The following is a 15758-nucleotide window of genomic DNA, read 5'->3' as shown; positions in this document are numbered from 1 at the left end:
TCTCTCTCTCTCTCTCTCTCCCTCTCTTGCTCTCCCTCTCCTTCTCCCTCTCTCTCTTTCCCTCTGCCCCCTCCCTCTCCCTCTCTCTCTCTCCCTTTGCCCCCCTCCCTCTCTCTCTCTCTCTCTCTCTCCCTCTGCCCCCCCCCCTCTCTCTCTTTCTCTCTCTCCCTCTCTTGCTCTCCCTCTCCTTCTCCCTCTCTCTCTTTCCCTCTGCCCCCCTCCCCCTCCCTCTCTCTCTCTCCCTTTGCCCCCCCTCCCTCTCTCTCTCTCTCTCTCCCTCTGCCCCCCCCTCTCTCTTTCTCTCTCTCCCTCTCTTGCTCTCCCTCTCCTTCTCCCTCTCTCTCTTTCCCTCTGCCCCCCTCCCTCTCTCTCTCTCTCTCTCTCTCTCCCTCTGCCCCCCTCCCTCTCTCTCTCTTTCTCTCTCTCCCTCTCTTGCTCTCCCCCTCCTTCTCCCTCTCTCTCTTTCCCTCTGCCCCCCCTCCCTCTCCCTCTGTCTCTCTCTCTCTCTCCCTTTGCCCCCCTCCCTCTCTCTCTCTCTCTTTCTCCCTCTCTTGCTCTACCTCTCCTTCTCCCCCTCTCTCTCTCTCTCTCCCTTTGCCCCCCCCCCCCCACCTCTCTCTCTCTCTCCCCCTCTCTCTGACCTGGCGTGGCTGGCTGGCCCAGGCTGGCGGAGCGGCGTGCCAGCAGCATGTCCCTGATGGAGCGAGGGCGGGATGGGTCCTGGGAGGCGGGGCGGGAGCGCAGGAGCTGGTGCACGTGCAGGCCCACCCCGCGCACATCCAGCACGTTCACCTGCATGGAATGGAAGAGCTTCACCACCTCCGAGCCAATCAGCTCGCCGCTGTCCGTGGCCTGCTCCAGGGTCACTTGCCTAGGGGTGGGACACAGACGCAGTGAATCCTTTCATTATGGAAGCGCCAAGTAAACCCCTCACTCACTGCTTACGAAGAGCATAGGAATTGCCTCTAGATCTCTGCATTACCGGTTCAGTTAACTCACTTTCTGAGTATGCGCTGTCTTTTTTAAAAATAATGTGGTAGCGCTAGTTATTTACTATCATACCAGTTGAACATATCTTAAATTTGAATGTACCAGTTGTTGGTGATTATACGTGTGTGTGTGTGTATGTTTGTGCTGCACTGACCTGGACAGGCTGTCACAGATGCCGTGCCCCCCAAATTTGGCGGGCTCCACTGGGGCCCCCGGTTTTCGCACCAAGATCTTGAGGGTGAGCCTGCGACCCCGGAGGCCGAAGCCTCGCAGCCGACGCTCCATTTCCAGGGAAAAGTTCCTCAGGAAGGACTCTGCCTCTGACACCTGGAAAGCAGAGAGGGGGAGGAGCGTGGGGAGGGGGGATGAAAAGAAAGAAAGAAGAGTTTGAAGAAGGACAGGATGGAGGGGTGTCCAAGCAGATCATTAGTTTGAGCAGAAGGAGAGGGAAGAGAAGTAAATGTGGGAATGATCAGAGAAAAAGGGGGGGTGGTCAGGGAGAAAGGGTTGTCAGAAAGGAATGGATGGGCAGGGGGAGAGGGATGAGCAGTTCAGCTCTGGCACATAGAAGCAAACTCTAAAAATAAATCAGAAGACGTGACAAAGAGCACTACAAGGTGTCAATCATCAAATGACATAACAGGGATGGAAGCGGGCGACACCACACCACACTCCAGCTCTGAGCAGAAACAGAGTGAGGTATCAGGACACAGCGGTGCGTCATGGACTAACCTGTGTAAATCGGATCCCGTAGTTTATCTCCGCCGACACAGACTTCCTCTCCTTCTCACTCCTCACAGGCCGGTCGTCCAGGCCGCGGCAGAAACGGAACAGCGTCTGGCCCGTCCGGGGCCCTAACTCCCTCTGCAGGCGGGAGAGGGACATCTGCTGCAGGTCCCCACAGGTGCGCACCCCCAGCGAGGCCAGCTTGAGCCCTAGTGACCGTCCCACACCTGGATGGTGAGAACAATACCGCAGGGATTGTTACTTCACACAGATTACCTTAACTTACTTTATCTCCCACCACCCCCCTCATATTTTTATTAATATTACATTTACACTTTGTACACAGTAGAGTGTAAAGATCTTTGGCCTGTAGGTTTTAAGGTTTTAATGCCAAGTCCACAAAAAAAGATACAAATGATACAAATGACAACAGTAGAAGCCTTAGTTGGCCATAAATATAACATCATATTAACTAGCAGCGAGATGTACTGAACCAAGCAAATCAGCAGTTAACAGGTGGTATATTTTTGTGCTGCCTCACTAAATTTTACTATTAGTAGTATCACATAATTAAATATAATCTAATATACATGTAAACTAATGGTGGACTTAACATAATGGTGCAATATTATGGCTGTGAAAAGTGATTCTGATCTAACAGCTGCTGCTCTTAAGAGAATTATCTTGTACTCACACTTCTGCAGGTAAAACTGACAGATAGCAGAAAATGACACAACACATTTACGAGCTCAGTTCCAAACGACTAAATCACACTCTGGTGCTTTTTGCCATTTGACACATACGTATTGCAGGAAAAAGTGACCACTGCAATGTACAATGGGCCCCATGGATTGACACTGATAATTACCAGGGAAACCCTGCAATGCCAACAAAGACCCCTAGGGGTCAGCAGACCCCAGGTTTGGCACTGCATAGCCAGTGACCTGCTGTGACCCTCATCCTCTTCCTTCAGAACCTCTGTTTTCCTTTGCCACCTGCAGAGGGCGCTCCTCTCACCTGGCAGGCTGGTGACGGACTGATCTCTGATGAAGTCGTCCACTTCCTCGGGCTTCAGGTAGTGCTGTCCATCCGGTTTGGCCTTGCGAGTCGCCATTTTGGCCAGCAGGATGTTTGAACCTTGGCAGAGAGAGCAGGAGGGGCACATTTGAGCACAAAACTGCAAGAAATCCCCAGTTCAGTTCAGCAGCTGAGCAACTCCAAACAATCACTTTTTTTTTACAACTGACAGTTTGAAAGTTCTGTAAACTCTTTTCCTTCTTCCTCATCAGTACAATCAAACAAAAACATGCAAATCAATAACTGGTCAATCATTTAATTAGTTTTAACTACTTGTTCACTTTCACAACTTTATCCTAAATGATTGTGGTTGTGATCTTAACTACAGGGATAAAGAAATGAAACATGCACAGGGCATCAGTGAATACAGTACAGTGTCTCCACCATTCCACCATTAACATACGACCGCTGCAAGGTGTCCATACAGGAGGGGCAGGAAGGAGGGGGTGAGGCAGAGTGAGGAAGGCGGGACAGGGGGTGAGGAGGAGAGAGGAGGGCGGGACAGCAGGGCAGGGCATAGCGATGAGGGTGGGCCCGGACGGGCAGAGCAGGAAGGGCGGGGCACTCACCCATGCCCACAGAGGCAGAACAGCCCGTTCTCTCCTTCACGTCGGCCCGGATGGCACTGGCCAGCTCGTCGGGCGACACGCCCAGATCACCCAGCAGCCCGCTGGCGTCCAGCAGCGCCTCGTCACAGCTCAGAGCCTCCAGGTCATGGGTGTAGCTGAGGGGGCGGAGGAGCAAGACACACAGCCGCTGTCAGACTGATCCCAGTGCAGTCAGAAACACAGAGAAATCCCACATCCCATTCCCTGCCAGTCCTGCCCTCCCAGTCACCTGATCTGAGGTCAGCCCTCATAAGCATTTCACCTGTGCAAAGACAGTTACTTCACACACAGAGCAGTGACCCTACAGTCAAACAGCTGAACACACTTGACATTTGCATGAAGACACGTACTGGCTCACAGCAGAGGCAGGGGAAACTCCTACCTGGCCAGCGTTTCGTACAAGGCCAGCGCCACCTCCTTGTAGGCCTGGAAGTCGTAGGGCACGGCCTGCAGCCCCGGGCACAGACGCTTGGCCTGGCCGAAAAACATGCCATTCCTCACGCCCGCTCGCCTGGGAAGAGAGGGCACACAGACAGCAAATATACAGGATGCTACACACATATATCCACAAATGTGGTAATGTACTGATTTATCTGTCAGTCAGTCAACTGACAACCAATCAGTCAATCAATAAATCAATAAATAAATCAATCAGTGTATACATGTATATGTATATACATCTCCTGGCAGAGATAAAAAGCTCAGCACAGAACAGTTTAAAAAAGAAATTATGAAATATTTCACACCCACTCCCTTCCACTCTGCTGTTCAGACACATGTCAGCTCAGGGTTTCGGCTTCATAATGACCCCTAACAATCCTTAACCATACGAGACTCCCTTTCGAAAGCTACTCCGGTCCAAAAGAGACCGGTCACAGCTGGCCGTCAAACGCCTGCGGCTATCCTTGCTCCCCTCTGTCCGATCAGCGAACGGGCTACGGGACAAACAAATGCTGTGGGTACACGGCTTCTGTGCCTTTGGACCCCAGAGCTACAGCCAAGGGGTAATCCCGACGCTCCTGGCAGTAGCTGGGGTGTGGAGCAGAATGTGTGATACACACTCTTCCTATCTACATGCAGTTCTTCCCGGGATATCAGAGCACGTTAATATGCGCTCAGTGCAAGGCCTCAGAGGCTCATTACAAGCACTTTCACACCACAACAATTCAGTTGCCCCCGCCAAAAGAGCAGGCGTTGTTCTCCTTCACTGTTCGCCTCTCCCTGCTGCTTGCAGTCCTTGCCCTGCACATGAGCTCCTCTGCTGAAAGATTTCATGAAAGGCCGCGGACGCGCACGGAGGAGGGTCTATCCGAGGCCCGGGGACGAGCCGGACCCTTCCGCCATTCCCGCGCTTTGCCCTTTCAGGGATCGGCGTGTGAGGGTAGCGGGGTGGGGTGGCACGATGCCAGCCAGCAACAGCCAGCCAGGTGCTCCACCACCCATTTATCTAATCATCAACTCCATCGGGCCGATTTAGCTTCCCAATCTGGGGCTGCTAATGGCTGCTTATTAAAGAGGGCTGGATGTGCGCCGGCCTTGGCCTCTGCAGGACGGTATTCACTGCAGCTCTGAGCCCCCGACCGTCAGCACACACGCAGGAGGCACAGAGCCTGCCTCAGACTGATAACATTCCCCAACCTGGTCTTTACCTCTTAGCCTCATGATTAACAAGGCTGCCCATTAAAATAAAGATCTCTCATTAGTTCTTTTTCTGTTTCCATGTATCTGATGTGGTAGCTGTGCATTCACAGAGATAATCCGGGCGAGGAAAAAAAATCCCAAAACAAGTTTTGTGATTAAAATGAGATCTTTTTCTGGTGATTGAAGTAATTTGATGCTAAAGGATCAGATGTACAAAGGTAGTGTCACTGTTTAAGACATGTTTAAGTAAAAAGGATTTGGACGCTGATGAGTGACCCTTATCAAAACTGACATGCATGTTAATGAAAAGAAACAGGATGAAGACCTCTAGCAGTTACATTGCCTGCCTGCTGTTTTGAGCTACCACTAATTTAGACACACCCCTGAACTGCTGAGTGCACTTTAAGCAGTGATGGTTATGAGTCAGGTATGACACAGATGTGACACAGGTATGATACAGGTCTGGCACAGATGTGAGACACGTATGATACAAGTCAGACAGAGATGTGAGACAAGTGTGATAAAGTGTGAAAATGTGACACTGACGTGAGAAAGGTATGATACAGATATGATCCAGCTGTGAGACAGAAGTGAGACAGATGTGACGCAGACATGAGAAAGGTGAGACAGGTGTCGGGAGGAGAGGGGGGCGGTGCCGGGCAGGTACCTGGCCTCGTAGCTGCAGGAGGCTATCTCGGCCATGGACAGGGTGGAGAGATCCGGGTCCGCTCCGTTTCCCAGCGTGTCGGGACTCTCCGGCGAGGGGGTCTCATCCAGGACACCCTCCCTTCTCTCTGCCGGAGAGACAGCGAGTCAGCAGAGCTCCTCAATCAACCACACCAGCTCTCCATACACCCTCCTGAGGACTCCTGCAGAAACCCTTCCTCCAAAACGCTAGCTGTGAAACGCCTCTGTCACATCACTGGGGGAGCTGGCCTATCATCAGCCGCTGTATCCTGAGCAGAGATGGCAGACTGGGACGCGAGACTGCAGGCTTCAGACATGAGAATGCTGAGCTACCGAGAATAGACTGTTTAGCCCAGCTGTTTAGCTCATCACTTTGTCTGTATCTAAAATGATAACAATGCACTTCAACGATGGTGCTTATCATGCATTGAAAACAATTAAAAGCAGCGAAAACAATAAACATACTAAAAGAAAATCACTTCAAAAGTACAAATAGACCTAGCAACCACAAAACTGTAAGAAATTTTCAAATGTCTAAATAAATCACAATACATTTAAAAGGCAGCACAGCCAGAATGACACTATCTGGAAATGAGGAGTGAGGCGGGTGTGTGTGTGGAGTGTGTGTCACACCTGCCCGGCTCTGGGCTCGTCTCCTCTGGTAGTACTGCACTTCCAGCTGGTAGTTGGCTCCGTGCCGCAAAGGCGCCAGTCCGGGTCCGCGGTTGCTCGTCACGGCAACAGGCTTGCCTGAGAGAGCAGGGTACAAACGGTTAATGTGAAGAGGGGAAGGTGCCTGCACGAGCTTGAGTGTCAGCGTGCATGTGTGTGTGTATGTGTCTATGGTGTGTGTGTGAGCGTTTAACCTTTGAGGTCTAGGCGGTTTCGGATCCCCACAGAGACAAAGAAGCAGTCCATGTCTACATGCAGGATGCAGGGCTGCCGGTTCTGAGCGCCAGCTGGGCCCGGCGAGCCTGGGGCGACACAGAGGGACACGGACACATCCGCATTACTACCACATTACAACAGAGTGGCTCATACCCAACCATCAACAGGGACGCTAAATCTTGGTGTGAAGGCCTTAGTCCAGTAGACTACAACCAGGAAGAGTGGTTCAGCGGTTGAACAAGTCAGGTGACCAGGCGGAGTGAAAACCATCTGGGCCAGAACTAAACGCCCTAATCATTGCCCTCTTTAGACATGTGGATAATGTAACACAGTGTAGGCTCATTAACAGCCATTGATATTCTTCAGAAGGCATCAGTATTTATGCTGTCATAAACACCCCGGATATCAATATGCACTAAAGCAGATTATCAATGGCATTTAGGACACAGAGAATCATGGCTGGATTTATTCATGAGATCACTCATGCCTGCACATGGCTGGATTTATTAATGGGATTGCCATTGCCTCCACAAATGTCGCTACAACTCTCTGATGAGGCTGGATAGAGCTCAGTGGCTTTTTTGATCAAGGAGCACATGCATGCTTGAGAAATCTGTAAGTTCCATCAGAAATGGATGTTTCTGTCAAAGCCTTTGAGGTAGATCACCCTGCTAGTGTGACGTTGCCATGTTTCTCTGTGGAGAAGCTGCTCGTAATAAGAGGATGTGGGGGCCTGTTTGTAATAAGGGGACGTGGGACCGTACCTGCGCCCTGGGCCGCCCGCTGTCGCCTCAGCCGCTCCCTCCCGGGGAAGACAGCGCCCCCTTGTGCCCGGCGCTGCTGCTGCAGGGAGTGGACGTACTGGCAGAACTCGTTCTTCCAGGTGGAGATGTGGTGGAAGCGGGAGAGGGAGTAGTAGCCTGATATGCTGTCCCATGCTTCTGTGGGCTGGTGCCGCCCCGGAGAGTCATTCAGGTCCTGAATGCTGAGCGGGCGTGGGGAGGGGTCCTGGTGCGGGGAGTGGTGCGCACCGTTCAGCCTCACCCTGCTGCACTGGGGGGAGTCTGCCCCACTGTGAGGGAGGGGCTTCTCAGGGCCAGGCGACTGGGGCAGGGGACTCTGCAGGTGGGGCTTGGGGATGGCAGCTGTGTTCTGGTTGGCTGAGGGTTGGAGGGCGGGTTTCTGGGTAGTGGGTGAACCGAAGGCTGGTCTCTGCCAAGAGAGGGGGTGTCGGGTGGACATTCCGGGGGATCCAGACACCTGGCGACTGTCCATCCGCGAGGGAGAGGCCTGGGGGCGGTCCAGGGTTGGGGGATGAGGTGGGGGTGACTGGTGCTGCTGGAGGCCTATGGGGGCTCGTCCGGGATGGAGGACTAAGTCCAAGGGTTTTAAGGCACCATTTGCAGGGTGAGCGTGACCATTGGTGAGGGGCCGGTCGGAGGGGCTGCAGCCTTCCTGCCGTACCCCATTCATTTTGGACTCCAGTAACAGGTCCACACAGTTCTTCCCTGACCCATTCCTGTTGGGAAGGTGACACGACATTACTACGCATTTCTATATTAGGCATGCTCCAGGAATAATAAACAGATGGACAAATTAAATCCACTTGAATATACAAAGTATGTTTTTGAAGAACATTGAGGGTTAAAAAGTGAGCTCCCTATACTCACAGTCTGAAATCCAGTTCTCGGCGGACACGAGGTGTGTGATTTTGTTTGGGGTGGGCGTGGTCCTGCACGTAGTGGGTGTGGTTCAGGTTGTTGTGGGTGTGGTCCAGCTCGTGGTGGGTGTGGTTCAGCTTGTGGTGGGTGTGGTCCAGCTCAGAACGGGTGTGGTTCAGCTCGCTGTAGGCGTGGCTGGGGAATCGACTGGGCCCAGCGGGCTCCTGGGCCTGGACGACACGCCCAGTGGGAAAGCAAAGCCCCTTCTGCTTGGCATAGAGCTGGTACTGCAGGTAGGGGAGCAGGTGCCCAGCCCTGACACTGAACAACACAGAAAACAAAGTCAACCATAAACACACACACACACGCACACACACACACACACACACACACACAGACACACGCACCTGTCTGTGATCCACTCTGGCCGCACCACCTTCTCTCCCTTCAGCTCCTGGATCTTGAAGTTGGGCAGGTTGGTGGCGATGATGTGGGTGGTCTTGGAGCGGGAGTAGTACATATGGTACTGTCCACCGTGCAGCATCATCAGCCTGCGCAGCTCGTCTGCAGTGGGGTCTGCGCAGACGGAGAGAACAAACATAGCCCAACATGACATCATCAGCTTGTGCAGGTCTCATCTTTTGGGGTCTACGCGGATGGACATGTTCTGCAGCTCCTATGAAGAATACCTCCATAGGGAAACCTCTACACCAATATAACTTCAGTGAGAGCTGTCTTTCAAGGCTGCTGGCCACCCTGAGGACTCATTTGAAGAGAAGACCGTTTCAGGGCCAGTGGGGAAGAAGGTCACCTTTTTATCTCCGCTATCCCTATTTTTTATCTCTGACTGCAGCAGCAATGGAGTAAGGAGACTAGAAGGCTACTCACGTTTAAAACATCATTATGCTGGCTTAGTAGATGGTCTTATGCAGGACGACCCATGCTGACAGTGATTTTTACATATTATCCATGGATACAGCTGGATATTTACTCAAATCCCCAACCCACACGTTCTGTAACTGATCGTTGTTAGAGTGGTGTAGGAATCTCTGAGAAAGATTCACTTGGCAAAATTTTTGGACCAATATATGATTTTTTTACCGACTAAACCATCTTACTGAACTTTTTTTACTTGCTGAACCATCTGTTCATTCAAGCTGAAATTGCTGTAGGGGTTATTCAGGGTCACAAAACCTTATTTTTGATTTGAAGGGCTTGAATATAGTTACAGAACGTTGGTGGATTTAGGCCTGGATTCAATCAACATGCGTACTCAACAGTACTTTGACAGTCAAATACACTGATGAGCCAAAACATTATAACCACCTGCCTAATATGCTGTTGGTCCTCCGTGTGCTGCCAAAACAGCGCCAACTCGCCGAGGCATGGACTCTACAATACCCCTAGAGGTGTCCTGTGGTATCTGGCACCAAAACATTAGCAGCAGATCCTTCAAGTCCTGTAAGTTGGTGGAGGTGGAGCCGCTATGGATCGGACTTGTCAGTCCAGCACATCCCACAGATGCTCAATCGGATTGAAATCTGGAGAATTTGGAGGCCAGGGCAACACCTTGAACACTTCATCATGTTCCTCAAAAAATTCCCGAACAACGTGTGCAGTGTGGCAGGGCGCATTATCCTACTGAAAGAGGCCACTGCCATCAGGGAATACCATTCCCATGAAGGGACGTACCTGGTCTGCAATAATGTTTAGGCCGGTGGCACGTGTCAAATTGACGTCCACATGAATGGCCGGACCCAGGGTTTTCCAGCAAAACATTGCCCAGAGCATCACACTCCCTCCACCAGCTTGTCATCTTCCCACAGTGCATCCTGGTGCCATCAGTTCCCCAGGTAAACGGCGCACATGTACACGACCATCCACGTGATCTAAAAGAAAACAGGTCTCATCGGAACTCATCGGACCAGGCGACCTTCTTCCACTGCTCCAAGTCCAGTTCCAATGCTCGCGTGCCCATTGTAGGTGCTTTTGACAGTAGACAGGGGTCATCATGGGCACTCTGACCGGTCTGCGGCTATGCAGCCCCATACGCAGTAGGGTGCAATGCACTGTGTGTTGTGACACATTCCTCCCGTAACCATCATTAAAATTTTCTGTGACTTGTGCCACAGTAGACCTTCTGTCTGTTTGGACCAGATGGGATAGCCTTCGTTGCCCTTGCACATCGATGAGCCTTGGGCACCCAACACCCTTTCACCGGTTTGTGGTTTGACCCTCTTGGGACCACTCTTGGTAGGTACTCACCACTGCTGACTGGGAGCACCGCACAAGCCTTGCCGTTTCAGAGATGCTCTGACCCAGTCGTCTGGCCATAACAATTTGGCCCTTGTCAAAGTCGCTCAGGTCTTTACCCCTACCCATTTCTCCTACATCCAACACGTTGACTACGAAAAGTGATTGGCCGCTTACCATCTAATCTACCCAGACCTTGACATGTGCCCTTGTTTGGAGATGATCAACGTTATTCGGTTCACCTGTGAGTGGTCATAATGTTTTGGCTCATCAGTATAAATGTCAGTGTTATTAATTTTTTCATAACAAACGCCATTCATTTTGATGAGGTAAAGATGTTTTTAAAGCTGCGAGTCTGAATTCAGTTTCTTTGCGCACTGTGTGAGGGGCTGAAGAGTATTTGTGAGGTATCTGAGGAACAGGGGGATGCTGAAATCTTTATAAATCATGTTGCTTCCTGAAGGAATGCTACTACACTCATAACCGCCCCCTCCGTTTGGTGAAAAGTACAATCCGAACGCTGCGCCATTTTCAGGGTTTATTCTGAAACAGCCGCAGGGGCACTGCAGCGGGCTCTCGCTGAGAGACGCGAGAGTGTCCCTAAGGTGAGGCGTCGCGAGGCGAGGCGTGAGGCGCGAGGCATGTCTCGTTAAATGCCACGGTCAGTAATGAGGTGTAACGTGCAGGCGCGGGCGGCGGACGCCCCGGCTCCGGCTGCGCTGTAATTGGGCCTCCAGACGCGCACTTTTTTCGCAGCTGTGACACGCCGGGGCCCTCGTTAAAAATATCCGCCCCGGAGATCTCCGGACGGTCTGCAAGGGAGTCTGGCGTGAGGGGTGAGGGTGTGTTTGTGTGTGTGTGTGTGCGTGTGTGCGTACGTGTGTGTGTGTGCGTGTGTGCGTACGTGTGTGTGCGTGTGTGCGTGTGTGCATGTGTGCGTGTGTGAGTGTGTGAGTGTGTGAGTGTGTGTGTGCATGTGTGTGTGTATGTGCGTGAAAGTGTGAGAGTGTGTGTGCGTGTGTGCGTACGTGTGTGTGCGTGTGTGCGTGTGTGCATGTGTGCGTGTGTGAGTGTGTGAGTGTGTGAGTGTGTGTGTGCGTGTGTGCGTGTGTGAGTGTGTGAGTGTGTGAGAGTGTGTGAGTGTGTGTGTGTGTGTGCCTGTGAGGGTGTGTGTGCGTGTGTGAGTGTGTGTGTGTGTGTGTGTATGTGCGTGCGTGTGTGTGTGTCTGTGTGTGTGTGTGTGTGTGTGTGTGGTGGGGGGCATTGTCTTTTTCTGTTGTCATTTCTTCTGCGCATCTGAATCTGAGAATGCACATGTGCGCGTCTACTGCCCTGGAATAAACAGGCTGAACCGTGTCAGAAAAGAACGCTCCATCCTTCCGCCCCCCAGCTGGAACCTCACCATGCACTTCTGTGGTACATGAATCTGAGACGCAACATCCACCATTGAGCCACTGTAATGTTTACTTGTGGAAGGGGCCTGGGGAAGGTCACCCCCGACGGGGGAAGTGGTTTCCCCCAGGGCAAACTGTAACCGTGTAACTGCCTTCTCTCAACACAGACTGCCTGACTGCAGGCAGAGTGTACTTACAGAATGTATTTCATGCCAATAAAGTGTGCTGAATTGAACTGAATGAGAATGAGTGAGAGAGAGAGAGGGAAAAGCCAGCACTCTGACACACATTCCATCATATCATTCAAGAGGCCACTAGCAGCCACAAGAGGCGACCTGTTCCTGCTGACCTGAATGGAGCCGCATCAGGCCAGGAAGAGCCCTATTCTTGTTGTAAGCCCTATGTTGGAATTGTCAACAGTACCCCAGGCTTGCGAGCTGAGGTGTGACACGTGGTCCCCCGCTGCACTATTGGCTGTTTTTCACATTACAAGTCACACTGTGTGCTACAGCAAAGTGGGTGCTCATTGGGGGATAAGACAACCCCTGCCGACCTCCCCACCCCATCCCTGGTGGAACGGAGCCAGTTTGTGCTGCCACTGTGGGCTCCTGTCCACCTTTGGGTGATGACACGGCTGGCATCGAACCCCGGCCACAGGGCTCAGCCTGCACTCACCCTGAGAGCACACATTTGCTCTCATGCATGCGCCAGTCTTCTCTCTCATAGAGGATCAGCCCACTTAGTTTTCAGTGTGTGAAAGCAAACAGGGTCAGGGACTGCACCACTGATTTGGATCCTACTACAGCCCAACAGCACACCTTTAGAGGGGCCCTGCCATAGCCTCTCTCAGGTTGTATCTGGCATGGGGCTCTGTGCAAAGAAAGGGTTACAGAGCCCTTCACAAAGTGCACTGCGTTTATGCAATCAAGACATCGAGCAATCAAGGCAAAGCTTACTTGAACAGCAACACGCCACCAAGAAAATACAAGACAGAGTTGTGAGTGACAGGATCAAGGATCAATGACCTGTGATCGACCCACGCCTGACGCGAGCCGGCAAAATGCTTTAATGAAACACCTCGCCGTTACATAACGCACAATTTGCACTTGAGAGGATGAAACAAAAAAAAAAAAAAAAAAACTGCTAAAAAGTTAGTGGAACATTTCCCCTCAACTCCCCTGGGGAGAGCAAAGATAAAGACAAAAAGATTCAAATGTATTCCACTGTACTGCTAGATAAGGCTGTGCATGAGCCACCGAGTACTGCATTTCCACTCCACCCCTTTCATTCCAAGCCACAACGGAACAAACCAGTGAATACAAGGTTCTGGCCTGCATCCTTCAGAACTACAAAGCATAAAGAGCAATATCAATTATTTATCTCATAACAGGGCATTTTTTCTGTTTAATTTAGCCTGGACAGGGATGTTTCCATGTGGTTTCACTTTTTATTTTGGCTCAATTCATTGTGGACCACTTACTTTCTCTTGCTTTTGCCGCAGTGAGACTCAGTCTCACTCTCACACACACACACACACACACTTGCCCACTCTCACATAATTCAGTTCAACACACTTTCATGGCCTACACTATTACACTTCACTATTAGCATTTAGCAGATGCTCCTATCCAGAGCGACTTACATTAATTACAGGTTTTTACAATGTTATCCATTTATGCAGCTGGATATTTACTGAGGCAATTGTGGAATAAGTACCTTGCCCAAGGGTACAGCAGCAGTGCCCCCGTGGGGAATCGAACCAGCAACCTCTCGGTTACAAATCCACCATGCTACACTGCTGGCCTGAGAGGATTTTCCCAGTTTTGAGCAATACTATTATAGACAATACAGTCATAAACCAGGCGCACACACACACACACACACGCAGTCTCACAGCTTCTCCCATTCAGCCCCTTGTAAGCACACAGACCTATATCTTAAACACGTGCCCTCTAATTGGCCCGGTTCCAGCTCCCAGAATGCACCACGCAGCAACATTCAGTCAGTCAGCGGGCTGGCGGTGAGAGGCGGAGCCGCCCCGAGGGCCTCACCTGTGTATCCGTTGACATAGATGGCGACGCCTCTGAAAATGCTGGAGCAGGACCCCTCCTTCTGCCTCTCCTTGGGGGCGTCCAGCCTGAACTGCTCGTCCAGCTTGGACACCTTGGAGGACATGTAACCCCCCTGAAAGACAGCACACCGCGGGAGAGACTTTCAGCAGAAACACAGCAGTGCTGACTCTCTGGGAGAGAGGCGAGACAAAGACTTTCAGCGTGGCTCAGGAGTACGAGACTGACACATGGAGAGAGAGGGAGGCTTTACCAGCGACTGCCCGGTGCCATGGCAACCGAGAGAACCTGGGGTCTGCGAGGAGGATTCTGATTGCACACAAAATGAACAGAACCCCCCCCAATACACACACACACACCACCACCAACAACAACACACTCACTTACACACACTCATTCACACATTGACTCACACACATACACACATAAACACACACGCAAACATACACACATTCACTCACACACACGCAAAATGTCACTCACACACAAACACACATTCACACACACATATAATCACACACATGAACATTCACACATTCGCTCAGACACAAATATACATACACTCACACACACAAACACAAACACACATTCTGTCACATACATATACACATTCACTCTGTCACACACACACACACATACAAACACACGCTCTCTCTCTCACACACACACACACACACACACACACACATACACACACGTATGCACATGCATTTTGCTACCATTCTACAGGTTTCTGACAGAGATCCCAACATTACTACGAGCATGGAAATTTGAAAATGAAATTCAAGGTGAAGGGGATTTGGATATGGTGAGCATGAACCCATCAGAGCATGTTATAGGTCAAACTGAGGGTGAGAAGATAGATTTAGCTTCTTCTTCAACATTAAAGAAAAAAAATATATCACAAGGTGGTCTGAGTCTTACTCCATCTACACACTATCCTACACAGGATCTTTGAAAATATGCTCATTTGCCACAGTTACAGCTGTTGGTTTGAATCAGACCTCTCTGAGTGCTGTGCAGTGCAGCACATTTGTGAGTGCTGTTTTATATATAAAACCATAAATGGCATTAAATCATACTGCACATTGTCTCGCACTCCTGGTGAGACGGCCCAAGGCACATCCACAAATCCATACACACACGCACACCCGCGGGTACGCACACCCGCGTGTACGCACACGTGCACCTTCAAATGTATTCATACCCTGAGGGAACGCAAGTGGGACACTGTATTTTTTACATGAATAAATTAAACATGTTCAGTTCTGATACCTCTAACACTGTGCAGAGCAACAGCTAATGAGTGCGCTTTCTTCAAAAAAAGAAAGAAAACAAAGAAAAACGAGAGCCAGATGAATCCGCTCCCTGACTGTGGGTGTCTGGTGTGTCCTCCTTTGACTTGAAAGGAGTGAAACTGAAACTGAAACTCAGGTGTCGGGCATTTCTTAGGACCCCTTCATGCAGGAGTTCTCCAGCTCCATCAGCTTTCCTGGTTTTGGAGCATGAAGTCCTTTCTTGATTTCAAACCACAAATTTCCTGTCAGACTGAGGTCTGTGAACTGCTATGGCCAGTCCAGACCATTGTTTTTGTCCGCCCTCTGCAATTCTTTATAGGCTGGGATACATGCCCTGGTTAATTATCATGCTTTAATGTCAATTTCTAACCAAACTTGGGCCTCTTAACAGAAGGAACCAGGGTTCCGGCCAAAATATCCCAGCTATAAATCTGAATTTGTCCTTTTTGTAATTCTAACACGGACA

The 15758-nt window shown here is 50.8% G+C and overlaps 1 protein-coding gene across 1 annotated transcript in view; it reads right to left on the bottom strand.

Moving 5' to 3' along the window:
- The window catches only part of rev1 (REV1 DNA directed polymerase), a 35908-nt gene that overhangs the window by 3992 nt on the left and 16158 nt on the right, over positions 1–15758 (bottom strand). Inside the window, exons 3-15 of the mRNA XM_036540519.1 lie at positions 13977–14109; positions 8686–8854; positions 8288–8599; positions 7382–8136; positions 6596–6703; positions 6363–6479; positions 5710–5836; positions 3784–3912; positions 3363–3517; positions 2734–2853; positions 1723–1943; positions 1145–1317; positions 642–871 (exon numbers count right to left, since the gene is read on the bottom strand). Coding sequence (XP_036396412.1) covers positions 642–871; positions 1145–1317; positions 1723–1943; positions 2734–2853; positions 3363–3517; positions 3784–3912; positions 5710–5836; positions 6363–6479; positions 6596–6703; positions 7382–8136; positions 8288–8599; positions 8686–8854; positions 13977–14109 — 2749 coding nt within the window. The remainder of the gene's footprint in view (positions 1–641; positions 872–1144; positions 1318–1722; positions 1944–2733; positions 2854–3362; positions 3518–3783; positions 3913–5709; positions 5837–6362; positions 6480–6595; positions 6704–7381; positions 8137–8287; positions 8600–8685; positions 8855–13976; positions 14110–15758) is intronic.

The sequence above is a fragment of the Megalops cyprinoides genome, chromosome 11, assembly GCF_013368585.1.
Source record: "Megalops cyprinoides isolate fMegCyp1 chromosome 11, fMegCyp1.pri, whole genome shotgun sequence".
Classification (NCBI taxonomy): domain Eukaryota; kingdom Metazoa; phylum Chordata; class Actinopteri; order Elopiformes; family Megalopidae; genus Megalops; species Megalops cyprinoides.
This window is presented reverse-complemented; position numbering and strand designations above follow the sequence as displayed.